Here is a 26,599-nt window from a genome sequence, read left to right as displayed (position 1 = left end):
GGCTCTGAGATAACATTGAATTTCCGAGAATTTAGGAACTTGAACCAGTAAAACCGTGCAATACTGTGCAAATTTTTGGAACGTTGCATAAGGTACAAAACACAGTGGCAAGTAGCACACAGTACGGGCGCTTTCTCATTGTTGCTTCTTGCCGCCATTTATTGTCGCTTTCGCGCCATTAAAAAAAAGGGGGAGGTGGGAGGGGTGGAGGCAACTTAACCAACTCGTCGAATTGCCAATTTTGCAACACTATGGTGATGTCACGTCCTAGACAGGCTGGAAATCTGGGCCCGTATTAACGAAAACTCTAACATTAGAATTGTTCGTAAGAAAAAAGAATCGCGTCAATCCTAATGCTGGAGGTAATATTATCGAAGGCGACCAGATAATGGCAAATAACACTTCCGAATAAAAATATTTTAGCAATTATAGACACTCAAAGAGGATTTCTGCCGTCGGCGTCGTCGTGGCCGTCGCCGTGAGGTTCTGTGTGACGTCAACGGCGATGAAATCGTCGCCGCGCGCCGGACGTGCGAGTGAAGGGCTGCGGAATTAAGCATCTCCTTCCTCCTTTACAATCACCATATATATATATATATATATATATATATAGAGAGAGAGAGAGAGAGAGAGCAAACGTGACTTCTTCCGTCGCGCGAAAGGCCGTGGGGGACGAGAGGGGAGGCGAAGTTTAGCTACCGCACCAAATGCGTATATATATATATAAAAATCACAGCATATCCACGGGGTGAATGATGATGAGTGGGCGAAGCTCCGGAGGGAATCATCGGATCTCCCGCTTAAGGGGACGCTAGCACAAACGCGTTAGAAACGTGCAGTACTCTCTAGTAAGGGGGAGCGGCCACAGCGTCTTACGCAGCCATTTACACATGCCGGAACGTGCACCGCGTTTGCCGACGCCATCACATGACTGCTGAGAGAGTATACCCCCCGTATTCATAAACGCTCCTCGACTTGAACTTGACTTGCCACCGCCTTGGGCAGCGCGTTCGAAGCGCGTTGAAGGTAAGGCGGAGAGGCCACAGCGTCTTACACCAGCTTCTTACACGGGCCGTAACGCAACGCAGCCTTTCGTTAATGTTGGGTATTTATTGCCATCGTGGTGCATGTGTCTAGGTGCGCTTCGTGGTGTAGTGGGCTAAGGCCGCGCGCTCGGAAGCGAGGGGTCCCTGGTTCGATTCCGCGCTACGGACACAACTTCGGAATTTTTTTTCTCGTTTTTCTCAGACTGGTTACACACTACTACTACGACGACGGGGACGGAACGGGTGCCGCTATAAGGAGCTTCGCTCCTAAAACGTTGCGAGGCGACAAGGTGGTAAAGACTTCCGACGCTGCTCGACGAGTTCCCGTTCTGATCTCGTCGAAAACCTCCGAGCCGCCCCTAGAGGCCCTGGCAACAGTCATCAACGCCGCGCGCGTTCGGTGCGAACGCGTGCAAAAAAAGGCGACGGCGTCGACAACAGTTCTGCGCGTTGCTGGTGCTTACAGTGTACTAGAAGAGTTTCTAGTACACTGTACTGGTGCTGCTGCATGTCCAAGTTTATACAGCTGATAAAACTACTATCCTTACTTCGTATAGCTCTCTACTAAGTTGCTATCGCAATTGATGCTTCGCCTTACGGGTGAAACTGCGAATTTTTTTTGTTTTTTTAATTCGGCCTCTGAATTCCAGGTTGGACGTGCCTATAGGCTGCAGAAATATTCTGCTTCTTCTCACATTTTCTGGTCTGTAAACTTTTGCCGTTGACCGTACCATCAGGCAGGCGTTAATCTTCCCCCAGTAAGTTTTCTCTGTCTCACAAACTCGAAGCCGGAGTTGAGAGACTGAGGCGGAGTTGAAAAGAACTTATCGGCTTCGCGTGGCTTATATGTCCGCACGGCGTGGACAGTTGGAAAGCCACGCCAAAGCAGAATCTAAGCTCAGCTGTTCCGTCAGCAGCGCACGCGGAAAGGACGCGCCACAGCCTTGACAATAGTTGAGCGCCGAAGCCAACGCGCGCTCGCAGTCAGTCGATCGACCGCCGCCGGGGAGCGCGGACTCGCAACAGCTGGAGCGATACGATGAGCGGATACCTGGGCGACTTGAGCGCACGCCAGCAGGCTGCTCTCGACAAGGTAGGACTGAACATTGACAAGTCAAGCTTTGCATATATATATATATATATATACGAATGTAAAGAGAAAGGTAGACACGTTAACTAGACCAGACAATTCAGTTTGCTGCCCTACATGGAGCAGAGGGAAGTAAAAAGAGAAGAAAAGTGAGAGAAGGAGCGCCAATCTGTATGGGTAAAACTGAAGTGGTGGTAAGGATAAACACCTTAAGAATGTTGAATAACGCTCTTGCTAACTTCAGTTTCGTCGTATACATCCTTCAGTTGGAGCACAACTTGACTAAAGCGCGTTGATAAGAAAATTATACGATCGGCGTTTTTCGTCGGAGCTTTAACTACACTGGTCGATGCAAAACCGGTTCTTTGCGAGATTCAGTGATTCAGCGGGGGTGTAGAAAGTTTTCTTTTGTGTGTGTGTGTGTGTGTGTGTGTGTGTGTGTGTGTGTGTGTGTGTGTGTGTGTGTGCGTGCGTGCGTGTGTGCGTGCGTGCGTGTGTGTGTGTGTGTGTGTGTGTGTGTGTGTGTGTGTGTGTGTGTGTGTGTGTGTGTGTGTGTGTGTGTGTGTGTGTGTGTGAGAGAGAGAGAGAACTTCATAACAGGGGGATTTGGTGATGAATATGGTGATTTCTTGTTTGTTGCTCTCCACACGTAAAGCTTGCGCGATTGCGAAATTGTAGGGGTAATTTTCTTAATACAGATTCGACTAGGGTTCTCACTACCAAGCAGTTTCTTTTAGTGAGCTTAAAGCTTCTCGTGAACGGGCATTTTTGTATTGCGCTCAGATTGGCACAATGCCACATTTCTCCCGCGCTTGCGCGAATGCATGCAAACGCGCACGTTGCACATGGACGCGCACAGGCTCTTTTTTATTTTTTAATTAGGATCAACAATCACGAAGAACAGCTTAATCGCTATATATATATAGCCACTGTAGCCGTAGCCACTCGGACACCACGGCAATGACTATGTTGTTTTGGAGCCTATAAAAAGTCACTTGTTCAATTTCCGGTCACGGTTGCCATATTTGTGTTTGTGCGGAATGCAGACACATCCTTGTACGTTGATTAAAGACAACGTTAAAATACGCTAGGGAGTCTAAATTGTCGGTAAGTGGTTTCTGCGGCATCGGAGCCCCAAATTGTGATTTTTGGCGAATAAACCCTATTAATGGCTTTCATTAACACTGTTAACGCTTTTGTAGCTTATTGTTAGCGCCCACATACAGGCAAAAAAAGCACTTCTCGCACGAGGCCACGGCGAACAGCTAATCTTCAGAAGCGAACACTTGTTGACATTGCAGAGTTTTTAGAGATTAGTAATAGTGTTGGGGGGGAGGGGGGGAGGGGGGATAAACATTAGAATAATAAACGCATGCAAATTTTTCCAGGTTCAAATGACGAATGTATGTATGACACTTTATGCAGTTTAGTTCAGAAATTAATAATTCCCGATTTGTCTCTCCTGTGACGTGCTGTGCAACTGTAGTGTAGCTAACTTCTGTAGTGTTTGTGACGCTTTCGCTGTTTTTATTTGTAGTGGTACTTTGTGATTTGAGAATTTATTATAATGTCACTTTATCACTTTTGTTTTACTTTTGTTATGTGGGTGACTTGTCATGTATTTCGATGTGAAAATGAGTAGCTGGCGCGACCTCTTGATGTCAACTCCGCTTTATTTTTCACGTCAATAAAAAAAAAAGAACAGTAATAGGTCACTGGATCCAACATCGTTTGAACAAATTATCGCGAAACAACAACAAAGTATTGCAACGTCTATTTTGATCACGTTTGTCACGTACTAGTCGCAAGCCTTTGCTTCAGCAAAATATTTTGTAATGGCACTTAAGGTTCCTTGAAGTGATTTTCCCTCACTGTATACGGCACTATTCGCACCATTATGTGACTTTACCATTCAGTGACATCAGCTGGAGGACTTAGTGCAAAGCAAGACCTAAGGCGTTGTCATATTTTTCCTCTAGCACTGCATATATTATGCACGTACGTGCAGCCTTCGCTGCGAGTGGTATGTTGCTCCTCTTTTTTTTTTACGACACGTGGAGACGAGGACATCTCTGCGTGGAATTATAATTTAATTGAAAGCAGGGAATGAAGTTACCAAACTATTTTGATGTTAGAGCAACAAATTAAATTTGGCCGGTAACTCACCAACTCGAAGGAGACAACGAAAAAAAAAAAAAAAAAAACGTGTCGGTATGGCAAAGCCACGCTTCGGTAGGGAAGGAGCAGCTTGCCTCGTGAGAAGCATGCTCAAATGGTTGCTAAATGTTTCACTAACTCGTATCGTGATGATCATTTGACTGGTTCTCAGACATATACAATATACTTAAAGTGTCTCAAGTAAGATACTAAATATATACGGCAAATAGTTTACTCAGTTGAGTACTAAATACCCAAATTTCGAACGTACCTGCAGTACAAGTATACATAGAAACGTATTTTGTTGCTTTCCGGATACTTCAGATATACAAGACATTGCGCAACCAAAACAAAGTTTTGAATAATTGAAGCGCTTCATTTTGTTGCTCTTAACCTTGTTATTCTTTAACGTTCTTTTTTTTTTCCTGTGTACTACCTCATTGATGTACTACTGTTGGTTGTTAACTATCATAATTGTTTTTCTCCCAGGAGGTCCCGATCTTTGACAATGGGACCTGGATACCTGTAATATGACTGAACCTTAATTCTGATTCTGAAATTCTGAGTCTAAAACAAAGCGTGATGCCCAATTGCCAAAAAGCTTTCTTTCGGCCTCGGAAGGAAATTCTTTCACTGTTGCACACCGGAGAGTTGCGGAAGGCAAAAAATTCCGGCAGACCCAACCTTGGGGTTTGTTTTTGTAAGCGATAGCTTTCACAGTGCGAAAAAACACGGGCTGCAGATGGCAGTGACGAACGCGCTCCTCAGGCACCATGGTGTACCTTGTACAGAAATCATTTTTTTTGTCAGCATTAAAATTAGTTTTATCACTAGATACGACGTGCTTGACCTTGTAGAAACGCGTCACAGCGCAAAAGTACGAGAGACGCGCAGCGAATTTCTTTTCGTTCCCAAAGAATGGCGCATAGCGACTGCGGGGGATTGGCCAAGACGCAGACGGTTTTGTAAGTGTTCTAATTGAGATCGTAATCGAGAGGAAACTTAGCATATCAGAGCGTAATTTTTGGAACGATCGCGTCCCGTAAGTTCTTTCGTCATCGTCATCTACACGCGCGCTCACGTTTTGTAAGTTGTTGCTATGCAACCCGCCTAGCGCGCCAAGTGTCTCAAGCGCTTCATAGTACGAGTTTATTCTGCCCTTCCAGGCATGCCAACGTGATTTTCAACAGATGAACGTTAGTTTCTTTATTCGGGCTACATGCAGTCTAGCGCAATCTGTTCACATATATACACTGTGACATTTGGTCGTGTTGACAGCCGTCACGATAATGGCTCTTGAAATGCTACTCATGAATCAAGTACTTAAGACGGAAGTGCATCTCTGCACCGGCAGCCTGTTAACGTCGGTTTAAGTTCCTTGCAAAATATCCTTAAGAAGAAACCAAAATACTATCAATATGTATCTAAGTTAATGTATTCGGTACTGTTTCGCAAGAGCAATGGTGAAATACGAAAATGGTCTCAAAATTCTTTAAATTACAGCACTTTGAGTAGAATCTTCATAGGACAGATACAAGTCTGCTATTTCTACAGCATAACGTACGCAATCTCCTCGTATCGTTAAGAAGTATGCCTTCAAGGTTGTTCCAGATGCACTTACTAATGCATGGTGTATTTCCTGAAGGCGAAAGTACTATTTTGCGTTTTGAAAGATCTAGGATTGGCTGCCATGGCCAGCCACTGATAACGAGCTTCTGAACTTAGTGAATATAAGTATTGGAACATGAAGCGCCCGCTGTTCAAAGTGGGCTTCTAAGGAAGCTTTGCAGGGCAGTTGCATATGACATTGCCGTCAGGCGGCAAGAGGAAAGTTTCTTGGGTCTTCAGGCAAAGCTGCCACGTCATTTAGTGCTTTGGATTTGCGGCTAAGTGATAGTGGCGGAAGCTTTGGGACCAGCACACGGACTTCTTACATCCAGCTAAGCTGAAACGTGCGCCATTGGATTAGAAGTAATCCAGCAAACGCCGTTTTTCACCCGCTCGAAACGAAAATTGCAGTCATCGATGATGCGCAACGAGTTTTTCATCTGAATCTAGCGGAATATCTAGATATACTCTGTCTTCTGTTTAGTTTTGATTATTTTCCTCGTGTGTCGCGAGCGCGAATCAGTTATTACTGGCAGATAATACGCTGAGTGCAACCGATCTTTTTACTTACCCTGGCACGTCATTTTGTGGCATCAAACGATAGTGTCCCGCAGCCATCATGCCAAGAACATTTCTATTTAATACTAACAATACAAGATTTGCAGAGAGTATGAACTTTGTTATACCGCAGTTTCGTACGAACTACGGCACACAGTCGGTATATTTTTCAGCCTTATTACTCTGGAACACAGTACCGTTGCCCCTAGAATTGTAGAAAGCTCACAGATTTCCAATATAACTCAGTTTTCTTATAGTTTGTCCAAACAACTTCTAACTTTCTTTACCATTGTATTTCCTGTTAGTGTGTAATACGCTTAATGCATCGCGTTTTAATTTTCATTTTCCTGCCATATTGCGTTGGGGTTATTTCGGTTATTCAAAATTGTACCTTTGAAGTTTTCCGTAGCTAACAATTTATTCAAAGCCAAATGTTGTATTTCGATCATTTGTATGTTAGAACATTATATAGTAATTTAAAATTACAAGTTTCGTCTGTTGTCAGTGCTGTTATGTTTAAATCATTTTTATTTCATCTTGCACAAGAGGACTTAATTGAACTGCTAACTACGGGGTCTCCTGCATATACATATCTTGGGACTCCTACTTCACTTCTGACATGAATAAATTGATTCTGATTTTCGTACTACTGGTCGTAGCTTTTAGAATACCAAGAAGCGTAGAAAGAAAAAGTTTGAGAAGTTGCTAAATACTCGTAGTTATCATTTTTATCAACTTCGCTTCTTTTGTTAATATCCAGGATACCAAATGAGTTGCACCACCGCTTTGTATTGGGATCTTGTTGGCTATCATCGATAGTCAGCTTTTAGGTACCGAAGGCAGATGGAGACCTATAGTTATTCTGAGCAAGCTCGACTGCTTGCTGTTTGTTGCAGAGATAAGGTTGCATGGAGTTCTCAACTTAACGTTTCCCACAGTGGTTTTAAACATGTGTTAAATATGCAAATTACAATAAATTAAACTTGACCTCACTGGTGAAGTCAGCGAATTATTCAGTTATGCATAATTCTGCATAATCGCAATTGTGTATATTGAAGCAGGCCAAACTGCTTCCATTTTGTGAGCTTAGCACTAACGGATATGTGAACTTGGTACAAAAGTGGTAACACGAGCTCATCGCATTTTTTTTCTTGTGTGTTCCCGTCCATCGTACTTTTCTTACTTTCGTTCTTTTTTTTTTTGAGTTCGTCTTTCGATAAGTAGTCAGCTAAATAGCAAATTTTAATATATAAGATAGCCGCCAAAAATACTTGTCGAACAACCTGACAAGTATCATTCGTGGATCGACATGAACTCAAATGGATTGAAATATTTAGTAACATTACACATATTGGTTGACATACGAACCTAACTGGGGCAAAAATCATATTGTTTCTTATTATTTACGCAATTAACATACCCGTGCCTTTACGTATATTTCAACTCTCTCTATGTCACTTGTTAGCTTCAAGAGCGTCTGCTTCATTCTCTTGTTCAGAACACAGTTATACTATTTAGTCGCTCACTGAAGCCTTGAATGGCACAATAACGATGATACGCTGAAATGTCTGTGTTTTTAAGTAAGTTGTTGTATCAACCAAGCCAGCAATTTTACGCTCTCATTGTTTCATTTCATATTATTTAAAAAAAGCTGCCATATGGTGGCTTAGCGGTTCAAGTGTTGTGCTGCTAAGCATGTGGTCACGGGATCGAATCCCGACAGCGGCGGCCGCATTTTGATGGAGACGAAATGCAAAAACGCCCTTGTCCCGTGCATTCGTTGTACGTTGCAGATCTCCTGCTGGTCAAAAGTAATCCGGAGTCCCCCACTACGGTGTGCCTCATAATCAAATCGTGCATGGTTTTGGCACGTAAGACCCCAGAATTCAATGCATGTCATCTTTGTTCAATAATATTGAAATACTGCTTATACTTGTTATCAAGTTTACCGTCATTTTAAGTTCCATACTGTTTAAGCTGTTACATCTATCAGTCAACAGTTCAACCCACCAATAAATCCGGGGTCTTGTCTGTGCAGCTCCGCGAAGCGGTAGCAGACGTGAAGAAGCCCTCGCACACGGATGCATTCCTGCTGCGCTGGCTACGGGGTGAGCAGGCGAATCGTCGCAAAATACATTCTCACCACGAGTTTCATCACGCCAACACTGTCGAAAGGCGGTCTGTGTAGCGATAACTCGTGAACGTTTCCCGTGCCTCAACTCACTCCAGTCATATCGTTGAATGTCCAGAAATGCTTCGACGGTGTCTGGTTGGCATGGAATCATTGCATGGTGTGTGTATATGGTATTACCCTTGCTCAAGGTTCGCGTTCGTCTTGTGTTTATGTGTCAACGTTCCTGCGTGTGCTACCTTAGTAGCATAGCCATGCATACGACATACAGTATTAATAATGGTGCACTGTTGTTGGTCTTTGAACGTGCAATGGACACCGCTCCCTTCTTTCATTCCCTCTCCCTTCGTACCGCCGTTTAGCTTACCTACCTAGGAGAAACCGCGCTAACATTCCCGACGTTTTCTTTCTTCTCTGAATGTCTGAACACCTATTGTATAGACTAGGAGTATTTTAGAAACTGTGGTCAGCGGAACCCACCGCACCAGATGTACTAGAATTTATGTAAGGATGATCCGGAGTGAATATCCTTAAAGGCAGAAGCTGTCTAATTGAGCTTCCTTTACATGAACTTGACGCTAGCAGGTCGAGTGACACGTCGAGCTGATCCATCCTGACACGACTGCGTTTACATGCATCTCGCCATTTGGGTTGGGCCAGTCAACGCACCGTTTTCAGGCAGGTTGACCGGTTTTCCCTCGACTATCACTCGGCTCGACACGATAGCGTTTACATCGACTCGACCTCTGGGTTTCTGAATCACAAGCAAACAGATGCATTCCTGCTGTGCATTACTGCAGGTACAACACCGTGACTTTACTGTGTACATGTAAGCGTAGTTTTAGACAAAGCGTCTGAATAGGCATTTTTATTTGTCGAAGGGTAGTCCAACCGGGCCAGTTTGTGCATATTTAAAAACGCAACTAAAACATACAACCACGATTTCCACTGGACAAGGGCTTGTGGTATTTGTGTCTTCTTCCCCGTATGTTTTGTTTGCAATTTAGACCACGAATTTCTCTCTGTGTGGGTAAAAATTATTCTCCACTTAGAACAAGATCAAGTTGAAACCAATAAACGCGTTTTATCATGCGCCAGACTTGCGACTTACTGCTTACCTTTCGGCGAGTACATCGTGACGCCAGTATACTCTTTGAAAGCCTTCAATCAGGCGGCATTTAAAACGATGCGCGTCCATTGTAGGCAAGGTCAATGTGATCGACGGAGCATGAAATCTAGCGCTTACTTGGAAAACTCACGTCACTGGGCATGTCAGGACAATGTGCCGCGCGTTTAACCTGCCACTATTGTTCGCTGCTGCAATGGCTAATCTTTGTATAACTGCCGAGCAGACGACCAGGAAAGCAGTGCGCAAGTCCAAACTACCCCATGCACTGACCGACGAAGTCTCAATTAAACGACGTTTGTACTAATGCCCAAAGGTCTTCGATAGATACACTTCTCAGGTCCGGGTGGAATAGCACAAATTATGAAAAAATATTCAGGTATTTTTATATTACTGATCATATGGAATCAATTATTGTTGATTAATCAGCTCTACTTAACTGTGATAAGAGTTTACTTGTAAAATATTCATCACTATATTTCTGCTATAAAGCAGAAATTGTCGACGATAATTTTCATTATTTTTGATCCTCTACGTCTGATTCAAGCATGTCATAGTTATGATGAAAAAGGGGAATCTTATTAAATGCATTGATATAACTCTTAGTTTTCCACGTATAGCAACGACACCCTGCAAGCTCGCAACACTAAACAAGTAATGCGTCTCGTTATTGTACTACCGCTGCAATTGTATGCCGCGCATGATGTCTTTTTTGTAAAATAAGATGAGTAACCACAAGATGTGCACCGACTGCAGCCAAGTTGTGCCTAAAACCTGCCTTCAATATTAGCAGCTGTGCACGAGCAGCGGAATTTTATATGGAACAGTCATTACGTGCAATGCGGAACAACTGCTCTGCTCTATAACGCCCTATAACGGAACAAACCAGGGTATAATACATACATACATACATACATACATACATACATACATACATACATACATACATACATACATACATACATACATACATACATACATACATACATACATACATACATACATACATACATACATACATACATACATACATACATACATACATACATACATACATACATACATACATACATACATACATACTACACAAGCGGTATAGATGCGCCCAGTGGCATAGTAACATATAACCACTAACCTAGTAACGTAGAATTGAGGCTATCATGAACAAATATTGTTGCGTCGGAAAGAATGAGCTAACAAATAGAAAGAAAAAAAAGGACACTACCACATGTTGTGGTCTGAGCAGATGGATTAGTTGCATCGCCCCATTTGTATGAACTGTCGGCGCCATACATTCGCTAAGCCTCGTAAGGCTGCTATAGCGATGGCTGTACAGCTGCATCCCCCATCAAAAGTTCAATAACCTGCTAAAAAGTTCATGTTTTTTGTTACACTGTTCTTTTGTTAGGTGGGAGGCATCTATGCGCGCGCTGGTGCGCCGAGCGTTGTATGAAATTTTTGCTTTCTTTTTACTAGTTCAAGTTTACCTGCTGCGCACACGGTGTGAATAATTGTGTTAATAATACTTCGGCATAAAATTCCATCCTTTGGTATACTATACCTGCGGCCGAAGACAATTCCTCTCGCCAATCATAGCAAACATGTTGGTTGGAAATTGGTGAGTGTCAGTTTTGGTAAGTGAAATAACAGACTTTGAGTTAATAGCACGTGTTATATTTTACACAATGCAATTGTATCATTCATAGCTCGAAAGAATTACATTTTCAAATTTTTCTGTTGTGCTGCGTTCAATTGTGCTGCAAAACAATTACCTGTCTAATTTCTGTGCCTACACACAAGTATGATGGTGTATCCAGAAGTTGTTTACCTTGAACCCATCTAACCTCACCTTTATATAACCTATCCAGAACATGACACCACATAATACAACAAAGCAATATCTTACTATTTCTATATTTGTAGGGTATAATCATTATTGCAAATGCAATGTATGATGACGGATAGCTTATTCTTCATACTACTGCATGTAGCAAGTATTTCAAGCTATTATATGCAATTATATATTAATTTATCTTTGAATTTCAAAACCACAGAAGCATACGAACTGTGTGTTTTTTCCTTGTGTATTTTCCTCGCATATGCCATGACACAACTAGCCCGGGAGTTTGATGTGTCCAAGGCGGAGCGCATGTACCGTCACGTGAGTACCAATCTTTCTGCAAATGTCAAAGGCACCCACTGCCAAACAGATAGCTTGAATCCAGTTGTACCACTTTCTTTTATTTCAATTCAACCAGGTCTTTTTCGGTCGCCTGTAACGGATAGTGCTGTTCCCTGTTTTCAGGTGCATTTCTGAAGAGGCTTAACTTTCGTGATTAAGAAATGGCAATGTGGAGATAGCTAAGAAGATCCACTAATTAAACGCATTATTTGCCTGAAGGGGTAATGACATGATATTTTCGACTGTTCATTTCTCGCGTTAGGTGAAATTCTTAGGCCTCTAATCCCTACATAAAGTAGCGACAAGCCTCAGAGCAACGGAAATAATTTAATATGATAGCTTTTCTATAGCCAGTTTTGGTTTCGGTTCCCAGGACTACACTGTGTCAGGAAGTCTTTTTTTCCCTATAATTTAGAGCTCTAGTACCTTCATTTAACGCAAACAATGAATAGTAAAAAAAAATATCACGTCAGCGCCCCTTTAGTGTCAAATAAGCCAGGCCTATGATGCAATCCATAAATTGAAGCAGAGCAGCAGTAAAATTAGGTTTCTTCAGCAGAAACTATATATATATATATATATATATATATATATATATATATATATATATATATATATTGTAGTGGGGAATATGCATGTAGGCGCCGTGGGCATTGCCATCGCTTCGGCGCGAGACCCGAGCTCGAGCGACGGATGCCAACAGCTAGGACTGTGCCTACAAAGCTACTTGCGATCCCTCGGACGAGTCTCAATAAATCCCCCTTTCATTTGGTGGAGGTGCGGGGTAACCTCGAAAACTGGAACTCCGAAGCCGGACGCTCCCCACTGCTACGACCATGCCTGACGACACCGCCCAGGAAGATACACCTCCGCCTCCAGCGGTCATCGTTTCTGGTGTGTTGCGCCAGCGTGATCCTGCCGTCTTTAGCGGCACCGATGATCATGACATGGAGGATTGGTTGTCATCGTACGAGCTGGTAAGCCGGCACAATAAGTGGGACGACGCCAGCAAGTTGCATAACGTGTTGTTTTACCTTACCGGCGTCGCGAACCTCTGGTTCCGAAACCACGAACACGATTTCACCACATGGACTGCATTCAAGACCAGTTTTGCAGAAGTGTTCGGGCGTCCCGCTGTGCGCAAGCTTCGCGCTGAACAACGCCTACGTGGGCGCGCGCAACTTCACGGTGAAACGTTCACCAGCTATATCGAAGATGTCATTGACCTGTGTAGGCGGGTGAATTCGTCAATGGCTGAACAGGACAAGATAAAACACATTATGAAAGGCATTGATGAGGACGCCTTTCAAATGTTGTTAGCGAAGGATCCGCGTACTGTGTCTGACGTCATCAACTTGTGCCAAAGTTTTGACGAGCTGCGGAAACAACGCATCTTAGCTCGACGCCCACCACCCATGGAAGATTCGCTAGCAGCATTGGTTATTGGCGACAACCAGACAACTTTGCTGACTCAGATAAAAGAATTTGTGCGGGAGGAGGTTGCGCGACAGCTCTCCATTTTGCCGACCACGGAGAAGCCTTCTCACTCTTTGGCTCCAGCGATCCGGCAGATGATTCAAGAGCAAGTGACCGAAGCTCTTCCATCTTCGTCTCAGCCGGCTCCCGTGGCCGCACCTCTGACGTATGCTGAGGCGGCTGCACGGGCTCCTCGCCTACCGGTGTTCTCTCCTCCGCCTTCAGCGCCTCGCCCGCCGCTGTTCTCTCCTGCGCCTTTGCCTCGGCAGCCGGCGGCTCACTTCTTCGGTGCACAACAGCAGGATACAAATCCTTGGCGCACTGCTGATAACCGCCCCATATGCTACGCCTGCGGCACCCCGGGACATGTAGCGCGCTTCTGCCGCCGGCGTTTCCCGGCCTTCATGGGCAACACGCGAGCCCCCAACTACGGATTCCGACCATTTCGTATGCCACAACAGCCGCCACCGGAAGTCTACGTTGCTGATGACGTACCAGCTCCGGAGTACCAGCCCTTTGGTGCTCGTCGCTCGCCTTCCCCTCGCCGCCGCTCTCTCTCACCTATGCGTCGTCGGCCCAGCGCCAGTACTGAGGCGGAAAACTGATTTCCGCAGTTCCTGAGGCACGAACTGCGTCGTCGTCGGAAAATCGAAGTCCTCGCTTCTCCCCCGCTAACGTTATTGAAGTGTCAGTGGATGGCATCAAATCTTTTGCGCTCGTCGATACAGGTGCCGCCATATCGGGGATTAGCGAAAAGCTTTGCCGTTTATTACGTAAAGTGACCATGACGCCTTCGGTAATATCGCTTCGAACAGCCACCGCTCAACAAGTTCAGCCCGTCGCTATGTGCACTGCCAGGGTGCTGATTCGAGACATTTTGTACTCGATTGAATTCTTTGTATATATATATATATATATATATATATATATATATATATATAAACTTTATTTGACCGGAAAATATTTTAAGGAGCGGTAGTCGGAGCCCCTCAGTGTCCAGGGCCCCACTGGCCTCTGCGGCCTGCCTGACCTGGCTAATTACGGTCTTTTGTCCTGCCAAGTCGGAACGGGCATAAAACTCCACTTTATAGGTATCCGGCCTCGACAAATAGTTCGAAGTACATTGGCATTCCAGTTAGCAGTTCCTCAAAGCGTGCATCAAGAAGTTCGAGAAGATCCTAACTGGTGCGGCAATGCAATTTTTGACAAATCTTAATCAGTTTTTAGCAGATTTTGTAGGCCACTTGATAACGTGTAACGCACTATCAGGACGTACCGTTCAATGCACCTTTAACGTTTGGGTACCACATTTGCTTCAAATACTTAAGCACAAAATATCACTGGCCTTTCCGCTTTAGAAAAATATCTCAGTTAGAGAAGAAAGTTGGACTAGTTGGTGCGTATTACAGACTTGAGGCGTTGTGCAAGTGCTATATTGGACAAGCGGTTCGTTGTTTGAACGTTTGCTCGAGGGAACACAGGGCAGTTGTCGGTGCTTTAGTGGATGGTAGCCATCTGGCTGACCATTGCTGTAGGTGCTCGTGCAACGCTCAGTTTCAACGCACTCGTCTGCTCAGACGGCTCTAGAGGTCGACAGAGAAATATTTGAAGCATTTTGCACCACAAAAACAGTGGGTGATACGTTTGTAAGCGACCCGTCGCTAGCTCTCACCAAGGAACAGTGTTCCTACCTGGAAAATAGCCTGCGTATTGATTTGTTGCGATAGCTTCTGTTTAAGAGCGAAGGAAAAGAAAACAAAAATTGAAATTTTCGTCTGTGCGTCAGGGTTCTACGCATCTCATGAGTCCTGTAAATATGCTTAAGCGCAGCAGAAGTTCAGTTGAAGTGTAGCGTTGTGCCCTGTGTGCTTCTCGTTCCGTGTCTTCTTAGCGCTAGTTAACGATGTCTCAAGTCTGAAACAATATCCCCAACATCAAGCTTCTGCGCACATTTTCTTTTCATTTTTTTGTATAATACATGTTCGTTATGGCATGTTTGGGCATGTTGATGTTATCCAGCGCACTGGTTAACCTCTTTCCCTCTGGTTTCTTTCGTTCTTTGTTGAAACTTTTGCTCTTAAGAGATAGATGGTTAATATGTATCTTTAGATAAATTCTTGAATTAAGTATACATGGTATCATATATGTTAAAATGTCATTTATCATTTCTTTTGTTTCCTTACGTTTCCTTACGCCGTTATTCTTCACTCACAGGACCTCGAATGGCGTAAGGAACATGGCGTCGACGACATGATTAGCAGCTACGAGATACCGGAGGTACGTTTTCTGGCATGACAAACAGTTACCATGCATGTAGTGGCCCATGTACCTAAATTTACTATAGGGGGTCTTGGTGAGCTAGCTAGTGAATTTCTGTCAGCGTTCTTGCGTTCGTATTGTCAATTTCTTTGTGTGATTTGCGCTTACATGAGCGTGCAGCCAGTCTTGCTAGCTGTAACTAATCACCCACGATCTTCACTTCCTGATCCTAAACGAGATCGTTCAATCTACGCTTGTCCTCGTAATCAAGCTAACTTTTGGTGTCTCTCGATAGGATATGCTTGTACCGAGACTTACGCCACCTATAGTGCTATTACCAGCGGTAATATTTCTTCCATACAACTACAAAATGTATCTTTGTGGCTGTACGTGCATTCTTATCTTGCGTTTTGTGAATGGTCTGTTATATTTTGGCACGTATTTGCTACTTGTCGGCAACGAAGCTTTAATTTAATGTGGGTAAATGAAGTGATACCCCGCATCTTGCTTATCATCCATGGGTTCATTCTTTTTGTAAGGATCCAATCTTCAATTAGCGCGCGAGAAATGTTCAGTATGCTCCTTTCCTGACCCATGAGACAATGGTACTGCCCGTCAACTCCAAGTAAAGGATGTTAAATCTTCTTTCTTAAAAAAAAGAGCCGCAATTTTGCCCGACAGGCGAAGCATCGGTTGCGATAGCAAATTAGTAGGCAGCTTTACGAAGTAAAGATAGTGGTTTTATCGGCCGTTTAAACTTGGCTTACTAACTGAATTAACAAGCATGGTGTCAAGCACAATAAACACATCGCATTCGATGAACGCGGACACTCGCTGTCAGAACACTGGCTGAGCAAGCGCGCCGGCAGCAACGAGCGAAGTGGCCTTCCTGCTGTGTATCGCTTCAACGCAAACTGAGCGACGAGAGCACCGCACGCATACAGGATGAGCCGTTTGCAGATTGCTTCCAAGATGAGGCGCGCACGTCCGCGCGCGGCCGTGCAAAGTACGCAGTTGGTGGCGGAGTCAAACGTCGCCCCCCCCCTCCTTCCTTCCTCCCTTCCATTTCCCCACGGCCTTTCGCACGACGGAAGACAGCGCGTTTCCTGTCAGCTTCCCTCTCTTGCGCGCGCCAGAGTGAGCCGCGATCGCCGGCTCCCTTCGCGCGCTTTCACTCACACATACAGCATACGGCGCGCGGCGACGGTGTTATCGCCCTTGGACTTTATACGGAACATCACGGCGACGGTTATGGCAGAAGTGCGCTTGGAGTGTCCATATAATTGTTAACGTAATAAAAATTCTAGGCACTGGCTGTTCCCTGAGCTATGCAAGTCTGTTAGTTAATGTGTGGTTAACCAACGTGCTTACGTTACCGCAGCTGGTGAAGGAGAATTTCCCAGGCGCAATACTTCACCCGTGCAACGATGGACGGCCAATGTGGATTATTCCATCAGGAATCGACATGAAAGGTGAGTCTCGACCTTGACCTCATTGAATGTAGCGCTACGGTACCAAGCTTGGGGAGGGATACACATGAATAAACCTATCCGCTAAACGGATTATTAAACTATACCAACTTTAACACTTTTCTACTTTTACGCCCGCAGTGACATTAAAGACAGCTTCTACCTCACGCGTAATACAAATATGATACAATGGAAATATAACTTGCAACATAATAAAAATATCACTTATACTTCCAACGTATTTCCGTTTTGTTGTTGTTCGAGTGCCCTCTTTTGATTATAGTTAGTCTATTTCTATCTTTTCTTTATTTCTTTCACTGCTATATGCTCCTTCAGCTTTGCTTTCCCGTTTGTAAGCAGTAAGTATTTCCTGTCATTACAGTACTACACAAAAAGAACTTGCATGTATATTCTGTCATATTTTGTGCCATTATACAACAAAAAAGTCACTTGACAAATATAACTTATATGCTCCTAAAGGGGCACCTGATGTGCTTGCAATACAGAAAAAGCTAGTTTACAACCTATTGGCGTTGATGTATCGTAAACGGAAACCTCGGTGTCAACATCAATTCTGGCATTGAGGACTGGGTTGTCTAAGGCATAGACAAAATGACGCGCATAAGACAGCAAAATGATAACGAAAGAGCGCGTCATTTCTCGTATCGTCAATAGTTTGACTTCATTTCCCTATTCGTATCAATGAGACACGTCGTTGAGGGTAGCTACATGGGCTTGTGCGTATGGCCGTTAGACAAACACACAGCGTTCTGTGCTTGTCTAACCCTTTAACTGGCAAGATAAGAAAGAATGGACCTATAATGGTTTTATTGCTTTAGTTCTTCTTTACTTTGCTGAAATATATACCAATTGAAATATTAAGTGGTTTCTTTAAAAACAAAGCGAGATACAGCTAATAGGTTAAAATTATTGTTGACCAGGTGGTTACACGTAAATGTATGGTCCAAAACTGGTCTCTGGCACTTGCTTTGGCAAGGTTAATGTGTGTTCTTGGGATGTACCTTGATGTAGTTAAGAAATAAGAGCTTGCTTAAAAAAGGGAAAAATATGACGGCAGCTTGCACTAGTGGTGCAAGGCTGAAGAAACAGCGTAGCTGGGGGTCTACCAAGGTTTACGAAGTTTTGCTACGTTTTTGCTATGTATGTATTAGTATGTTATGCCAAGATTTTACCCAGTTTTGTCGCTTTGACGAAGATTCACCAGCACGGTATTCCGGGTTTGATCGCAGCCGTTGCATTCGTTCACGTGTAGCGATGCGACGAGCTTCCCGTCAAGCATCTCCTTCCTCGGGAGTTGCGTACTCCTTCGGCCGACCCATGTTTTTAGGCGGCTCAAACGATGGGCTCGGCGCAGAGACGAAGCAATGTACCGCAGTCACGGCGTCACGGAGCGTCACGTCACTGCGCGAACGAAGTGGCGCGCCGTGACGTCATGTCTTTTTTTTTCTCCGCCTACACGGCTGTGGAAGCTTGGTGATGTACGGGGAGCGGCGGTGCAGCGTGGAGCGGCCGGGCGCAGACATGCCAGGTGGTTGCTAGGCGACGCATAGTGACGTCAGAGCTAGGCGCAGCGCGGCTAGGAGAAGCGATGCGGAAGTCGGAGCGGTGATGTCACGACACCTGTGCGAAGCTCCGCGAAGCCAGGCGCAGCTGTGCCAAGTGGTTGCTAGGCAACTCAGTGACATCATAGCTCGGCGGAATTTCTGCGAATTTTTGTCGCCGAACTTCGAGCTTAAACAGCTACGCTGTTAAAAATTCGCATTGGCGAGACTATGACCTCCCCGTGCACTAAGAAGATAACGACGAAGCCTTCAGGTTTTGTGACCAATACATCTGCTGCTGCTCACGCTCGACATTTTCTTGAATACCGCTGTTGAGCAGGTACATAAATAACTGTAAAATGGAGGACACAGGTTAATATTTGGATTTGTCTAGTTTTTGCAGATGTTTTTGTTAGGTCAACAATATTGTTGAGCTGTCAGTTAAAGGGCTAATGTGCCTTTCTGTGTCTCTGTCGTTCGGCCCGCGCTACAACAAAGTAGGATACAGCGCTGAACTTCTATGCGTTTGTTTGGCTGGCAAAAATTCTGTATTACAACTTTGTTCGTGTTATGACGTCATTTTATGTATCGTGCAGCATTTGTGGCGCTCCTGACCCCTGCTGTCGTGCAACGCCACTGCATCTACATGCTGGAATATGCGGAATCACTGAAGCGATCCGCATCAAAAGAGGTGAGCCAAGCCGAATAACCTAACTCTCTACGAACTACGAATAACCACACTCTCTGCAATTATTGTGTGTGATGGGCCTGTTCAACGGCAGAACTTTACAATGATTCTAAGGAAAACAATCATTCAATATGCATATGAATCATAATTTAACTTTCTGCATTTACTTAACTCTCTCTCTCATCTTATTACTGTGAATAAATATATCTCCGTGACATTATTGGAAGCTAAAGTACATAGCTTTGTCTCCATAAGTTTATTTGCTTCCTGTCTTTTTCTTTCTTTTTTTAGGCAGTAACAGAAATGGAGACCCACTACCTGGTCATTGACGTAGAAAATTTCAGCATACGTCAAGTCTACAGCTGGGAGGGTAAGCAGCAGCGGAAGTTGCCAGATACCAGTAAAATCTTCACTTCAAGTCCAGCGTTTCTTTCGCCGCTTGTGCGTGCGTACCTTTATGGACTATACGTACACTGGACTGCAATATATTACGTACCGTGGAATCTGAGAAAAAGCTGAATATGTCTCCAGCCTCGCAATGCTGCCTGGTATCCTCATTTCCAGCCTGCAGTAGTATATGCGAACAACGTAGTTTGCCGTTTTACTGGCTACGGTCGCAGATTACTCGGAAATTTGTATTCTGAGGTTCCGTTGTCCGTAAACTTTCGGCTGACTGTACGTGCTAGCGTGTCCGCGCACGCGGATGTGTCTAGAAGGGGGGGGGGGGGGGGGGGGGTTATGTGCGGGACTGTGCGTGTACGTGAGGGCTGGGAGAGGGTGAGACGCCGGCGATTATCGCGTACAATCTGAGGGCAGCTGCAGCTCCTCCTGCTATACTACCGGATTGTCTTATATTTAACTCTATCTTCAATGATTCCCGTACACCTCCGCCCCAAAAGTTGCGATAAGTTCTCTCTGATTGCGTCCCGAGTACAAGATTCTTGTACTTCTCCGTGAATCCACGAGAATTTCCTAAATTTCAGATTTACATGAGCTAACTAGTAACTTCGCAAAATGAGTTTCCAGCGCTCTCTTTTATCATATGTATGTGCATCAAAAGCTTGCTCGGAACATATCCTGTATCGCACTTTTTTGTGGTTTCTATAGGACACTCTATCCTGTGTTGATAATTTGCTCGTTGGTAGCGCAGTCGTAAAGACCATCACGGACATGCTGCAAATGATGGAGGACCACTTCCCCGAGTGTCTCGAGAAGTGTATCATCATAAACGGTGAGTGTAAACACATATGCCGAAACGGGGCATGTTTTTCACGTTGGACATGTTTGCTCTGTTCTCTTCCGCTGTTATCCTTTGACCAGTTTGATACCTACTATCACGATTTTGGAGCTACGGCTATATGAACGTCACTGATTGCGTGAAAAGGTGTTTAGCAAGTAGCTGATTACCAAAAAAAGGTAGTAGTTTTAAGTAAAAATAAACCGTAGCTAGCGGTAAACAGATTACTCTTCGTAGCTACCTGGTGTGTGACTATTGTGCTGAATGATAAGTGCTGACTGCCAGCCGCTGACCGATAGCTGCAATGCGTATTTTGTGAGGATGTTTGGTGTTTTCGCATGAATGTGCCACGCCTTTATAAAAGGTTTCACTTGTTAGCCAGAGATTCCATTCTCCTAGGAAACATGTTGCAATAAAAAGCAGGTCGCCGCTGTGTGTGCCTTCAGTGATCATTGGCTCAATTCTTGACGTATTGAATAGCCGGCTTGGAAATGTGTACATTTCTCCTTTGAGGCGTGCTCAATTGCTACTGTCAGTGCAATTCTCATGATCAACGAATTTTCTTTTCATTTCGAATTTCGGCGCACTTTGTAGTTTTGACGCACAAAGCTTGTGAGCACCCATAAAGCTTATAAACCGTGCAAAGAACTGAGTCATTATGAGAAAACATTTTAGTGGTATCGACACTGCATACGATAAACTCATAGACTGCATCACGCAGCACCGTACTTTTTCCCCATCATGTGGAAGCTGATACGGCCCTTCTTGACGGAGAGGACGACCAACAAAGTGGAAATCTTCGCAAAGGGTGAGTATAACGATATCCACGCTGGTTTCCGCCTTGGTCTGCGGTATCATGGTGTTACAATAACGGTAGTACTTGCGCATCAGACTAAATCTATTACGTGATAACGTTTGACGAATGTGTTGTCATTCCGTCGTCACTTACTGCCGATGTGTATCATGAAGGACTGCCGACATTTGAATATAGATGTCTGCCTAAGGAGCCCCATCAGCCACTTTCATACTGACGTCAGTCATTTACTATAGTGACGTAAATACGAGTGGAAATGTCGATCGTCGTATGTGCTTCTGGGCGCTTCCTACTAAATATTCCAACCGCACTTATAGACTCAAAAGACCAATTCACTTATTCACTAAAGGATCTCGTCCACGTCATACTCACCTACCGTGCCCAAACAACGGTGACGAATCGGTATCGCACAGACTCGATCCTTCGTAAGAACTTTTGCAACAAGGTCCACTTTGACTACTTTCAGATATATTTCGTCGGGCAGTCAAGTATTGCTATGTATTGCTATAAGCGCTTATCCACACAGGTCTTTCCAAAACAAGAAGCGTAGTCTTGCTAGCCTTGTAAACACTTGCTGTGACTGAGTGATAGGATGGCACCACAAATAGTAATAATAAACGTTATGTCAAAATAGATCAGCTTGGCCACCTCCCTACACTTATTCTTAGGCAGGGCGAGAGCGTCTTGACGTTTTCAAACAAAGATGCAGAAATGTGGCAGCGATATTGGTGTCGTTACTGGTTAGGCGTTCACCTTTAAGAGTAAGCATTAGCTTGGGGCCAACTTCGATTTCTCTATTGAAATACACGTAAAAAGTGGAAGTATTTTAGGAGACAACAGCTGGGCCGATCTGTATAAACTTTGTTACATTTGAGAGAAAAAACTGAATTTTGGTTTATGGCTTGGAACTTCTTTTAGGAATTCCCGCAAATTGCTAACTTTCAAAAAGATTGGAACACGTAGTTTGCAGATCCGTAACTCAGCGCTAACAACATACATATCGCATTTCGGTAAACTGCATCTGCAAGATCATCTAAAGCGGACAGATCTGATACATGGCTTTACAACTTGCATGAAATGTTTGCAATGTTTACAATGGTTTTGGAAAAATTCAATTCACAAATTAGTGCAGAGCAGTGTGTATTAGATCAAATTTTCCGCTTTAGATATATTATAAGGGCAGTTTAAAGAATTTTGATAGCCTCTTTTCTGCTGAATCAACAAAGTTGTAAATTGATTTTAAAATTTTCTGAAATTTCGTATTTCTCAGCAATTTTCTGTAAAAAAAGTTGATGGCATAAATAAGAAATCCGCTTCTCACAGTCAGTAGATATCTACCTTTCCTTTTAAATGCAGAACCTCATCAAAATCGGTGGAGTAGTTGCCGAGGAAAACGATTTCAAAGTTTCATGTATTTAAATACGAGCTCCCTAGCTTTTATAGTACTGTTTATGTTCATTTTAAAAGTGGACAACATTTGTGGATTCCATCGCAGCTGACGCCTGGAAGGAGCGCCTGGTGGACATCGTTGGCGCCGCCTCCCTTCCCGCCCACTGGGGAGGAGACATGGTCGGCCCTGACGGAGACCCACGCTGCAGGCACAAGGTCAGTGCTCATGACTACTTGCTGCACAAGCCAGTAAGATTCACGTGCATGCCGGAACGAACCTGCTGTGTCATTAACAAGTAATAGTACACGTTGTTAGACAAGCTGGTGCAAATTGCACTTGTTAGCCATCAGCAACGAATGCAAAGCGAACTGAGCGGTTGTCGTTCTTGCCTTCGTACTTTTTTGCGCTGAAAGCTAACATGTACCAACTGCTGTTACTGACGTCGGGTTCGTTAACGAAATTGTAGGGAGGCCAATCATGAATTTGTGAACAAGACATGATCTTGAGACTCCATGTCTAGGTATGAATTCGTGCTTTCCACGCAATGTCAAGAGCAGCTATCCGCGTCAAGAACATATGTAATGGACTTCTCCATGTTTCGACAACGCGCTTTGGTCGACATTGCTGTTCTTGTTGATATGACTTTACCCTCGAGCACAAGCAGCTGTTTTTTACAATGCCTGTTTTATTACATGGTTCGCGCGCTATTAGCTGAACATTTGACCAATTTGAGCATTTTATTGGCTGTCAAGTGGAAAAAGATCACAGTGCCCACTTAAATTCTCATAGCGTAAGAAACAACTACGTCCAGCGGGCTATGAGTTCTTAAATCAACAGACATAGATATTTCAGCATGCGCACTCTCACACACACAGACTTTTAGGGACGCATTCGATGAAACTTCAACAAGAGTAGTGATATCTGGTGACATACACTTGAATAAACCAAAGCACAGGAAGCCGAAAGAGAGACTGCTCGAAGGCTTCAGCGCCGTGCAAGTCATATGAAGACATAACTATGATCCTAGATACTCAAGAGAAGCGCCACCAGAGGCATCTAAGCTTCGTAACTATGTGCTACGCTGAGGTTGGAGACAATTTTGCCTTTTCGTGGAGATGTATAATGAAGAAGTGTTTAGCCAAAAGAAGATCATATTGCTATATGTGGAATTTTTTTTAGTACGGAAGGAAAAGCTGTCGGAAGTAATTTATAAGGTTTTATTTTAGGCACATGTTATACCAAAATAGGCATCGTAAATATTGATTGCATCATGCTACTAAAACAATAATGAAAATAAGGACAATAAACCGATGAATGCTCATGAATTGTCGCGGCTGAGACCTTTGCGCCAGCATGTAAGTAGGTTGTCTTTAAATTCTATCAAAATGCTGCGCGGGTTGGTTGAATGCGTATTCATATTCAGCAGCAACATACACTGCTGTTATTGCGTTTTATGACTGGTTTTAACGTGACAAAGAAATAACGGAGGCAATGAGAGACGCTTCATTGGAGGCATACGGATTCATTTCGATCTCCTGTCTTTAACAGACGACTATAGCTCGGTACTCAAGCGTTTTTGCCTTCAGCACGCATCGGAATTGCGATCCCCATGACCAGGAGGAATCAAATCCCCATGATCCCGTGCTTGGAATAGTAGGTCTCCGGGGTGACTAAACCGTTGGGGCAGTCGTGTCTCAGCCTACGTCTACGGTGTCATTGATATGAGGAAGCTATTGACTGTACTCTCTGGCAACACGTGCGCGTGAACGTTAAGCCTTCTCCTTCCATGTTAATGGTACTCGTGTGCAGGTGAACTACGGGGGTCGGTTCGAAGAAGGCCCAGATCGGCCGACATGCTCCCTGTTCGACGAGCCGGGCGCCAAGAAGCAGACCATAGGTCGGCGGGACCGCTGGGAGTTGGAGGTGAACGTGTCGTGTGCGGGAGCGGAGCTCAGCTGGCGTTTCCAGACGGCTGCGGGAGACCTGGCCTTCGGATTGCGCATGCGCGATGGAGAATCTCTGCTGCCCCTCCGACGCATTGACGCAAGCTGTCACATTCCCCAGGAAGGCAGCTGGCCATGCGCGCGGGCCGGAACATGTACGAACTTCGACTTCCTCTGAAAAGTTCCGTTACAGGGGATCGGGACACGTATTTACAAAACTTCTCTCACGTTGTTCTTTACTCTTTATCGGCTGCTCAGGCGCTTACAGTTCGTGATGGACATCGGAGTGGTAACGACACGAACCACGCGACGATGGCCGGTCGCGAACGACGCTTCCGTTATAGAAAGAGACAAAGCAAGAAAAGGCTGGGAGGTTAAATTTATCTATATTTCGATTCCCTTTAGCATAATGACTGTTCCGCTTTGAACACCGAGCAGAATGCATGTTTCCCTAGCATTTTATTGCGATAGCAATTATATGGACACTTCAACAGGATTTCTGCCGTCGGCGTCGCCATCGCCGTCGTCGTCGCAGTGAGGTTCCGTATAGATAAAATCTTCGCCGCGCGCCGTATGCCCGAGCGGAAGCGTGCAGGGACGCGCGCTATCACGGAGAGCGAACGCACTTAATCTCCCACGCGCAAGCAAGGAAGCGGGAAGCCAGCGTCGGAGGGAGGGGGGGGGGGGGGGCGCTTCTACTCTGCCAACAACCGCGCTCGTCGCTCGCCCGCACCGTCTCTTATCTCCACACGGCTCTGACCTTTCTATGCGCTGTGCATTCGCCGCTCAGTTTCCGTTGAAGCGATAGACCACACGTACCTTCGCCCGCTGCGGTATGCGCTTGCGGCCAGCGTTTTGACAGTCGTTGTCTGCAGTCATTCAGTGTGATCTATTCATGTTTGTTTGTGCGCGCTCACACCACGCTTGTTCATTCAGTTAGTAATAGTCGGACCACATTTTCCAACGCACGCTATACATGCAATGCTGCCCGGGTCGGCAGTGCAGCGCTACAGGTGTGTCCCTTCGCACGCGCTGCCCACGGGAAGCGCTTCTCATCAACACCACCGTTTCACACGCGCCTTCTCGTGGTCATCGAGTCTCTCTTCATGTCGGTCTACTTACGCCGCAGCACACCTGCTTACTTAATCAGCTCATGTTTACTATAATCCATATTGCTATCAAAGCCGCTCACCTTACTTCGTATGACATTGCTGTGTTGCTATCGCATTCATTGCTTCGCCCTTAGGGCGAAACTGTGACATTTTTTTTCTTCTGAACTTCTTTCATCGACTTTCTGCAAGCCGCCCAATTCTAGGCCAATCCTTGCACGGTGGGTGTGTGCCACTTGTGCAGAGGAACAACTACACAACCGTCCGGTTTGCTACCCTGCACTGTGGAAAGGGGATGAGGGACTGAAAGAAGGGAGGAGAGGGTAAAAGAAAAAGGCGAGGGAGTTCATACGCACAGTAGTAGACCCAAGCGGTTTTTAAGCGCCTTCGCAGGTCCTTTCGTTTTAGGAAAGTCATCAGAGCACACGTATATTTCTCGGTTGATGACGGCTGAGTTCATGAACCCAATTTCCTTGCGTCTGTAGAAGGTCGATTGTCCAGTTGCGTGAGCACGCTCCGAAAAGACGTCCAACGTCAGTCTCTTCGTACGAGAAGTTTTGTGAATACGAGCCAGCTCGTGTTCGCATCGTGGTTCGTTGTCGTTCATCGCGGTCAACCAAGTCCAAGCAGGTTGACTAGCACGCTCTGTTATTGCTGACCGTGCCACTTGCCCTGAATGAATGGCATTACGTTTTTACGCACTGCCGCACGTAGAAATCCAGTATAATTATCCCTCGCCGTAGGTACCCAACGT

At 44.8% G+C, this 26,599-nt stretch overlaps 1 protein-coding gene across 1 annotated transcript in view; it reads left to right on the top strand.

The window, feature by feature from the left end:
• Nucleotides 1–1,947: 1,947 nt before the first annotated feature.
• LOC119461064 (SEC14-like protein 2) overlaps nt 1,948–26,599 on the top strand; it is a 28,000-nt gene continuing 3,348 nt past the window's right edge. The window contains exons 1-11 of the mRNA XM_037722241.2: nt 1,948–2,139; nt 8,498–8,567; nt 11,834–11,877; nt 15,589–15,651; nt 17,015–17,105; nt 19,261–19,355; nt 19,644–19,722; nt 20,503–20,583; nt 21,311–21,397; nt 22,899–23,008; nt 24,603–24,891. Of these exons, the coding sequence (XP_037578169.1) occupies nt 2,086–2,139; nt 8,498–8,567; nt 11,834–11,877; nt 15,589–15,651; nt 17,015–17,105; nt 19,261–19,355; nt 19,644–19,722; nt 20,503–20,583; nt 21,311–21,397; nt 22,899–23,008; nt 24,603–24,891 (1,063 nt within the window). The 5' untranslated portion in view covers nt 1,948–2,085. The remainder of the gene's footprint in view (nt 2,140–8,497; nt 8,568–11,833; nt 11,878–15,588; nt 15,652–17,014; nt 17,106–19,260; nt 19,356–19,643; nt 19,723–20,502; nt 20,584–21,310; nt 21,398–22,898; nt 23,009–24,602; nt 24,892–26,599) is intronic.

This window comes from Dermacentor silvarum, chromosome 8 (genome assembly GCF_013339745.2).
Source record: "Dermacentor silvarum isolate Dsil-2018 chromosome 8, BIME_Dsil_1.4, whole genome shotgun sequence".
NCBI lineage: Eukaryota > Metazoa > Arthropoda > Arachnida > Ixodida > Ixodidae > Dermacentor > Dermacentor silvarum.
This window is presented reverse-complemented; position numbering and strand designations above follow the sequence as displayed.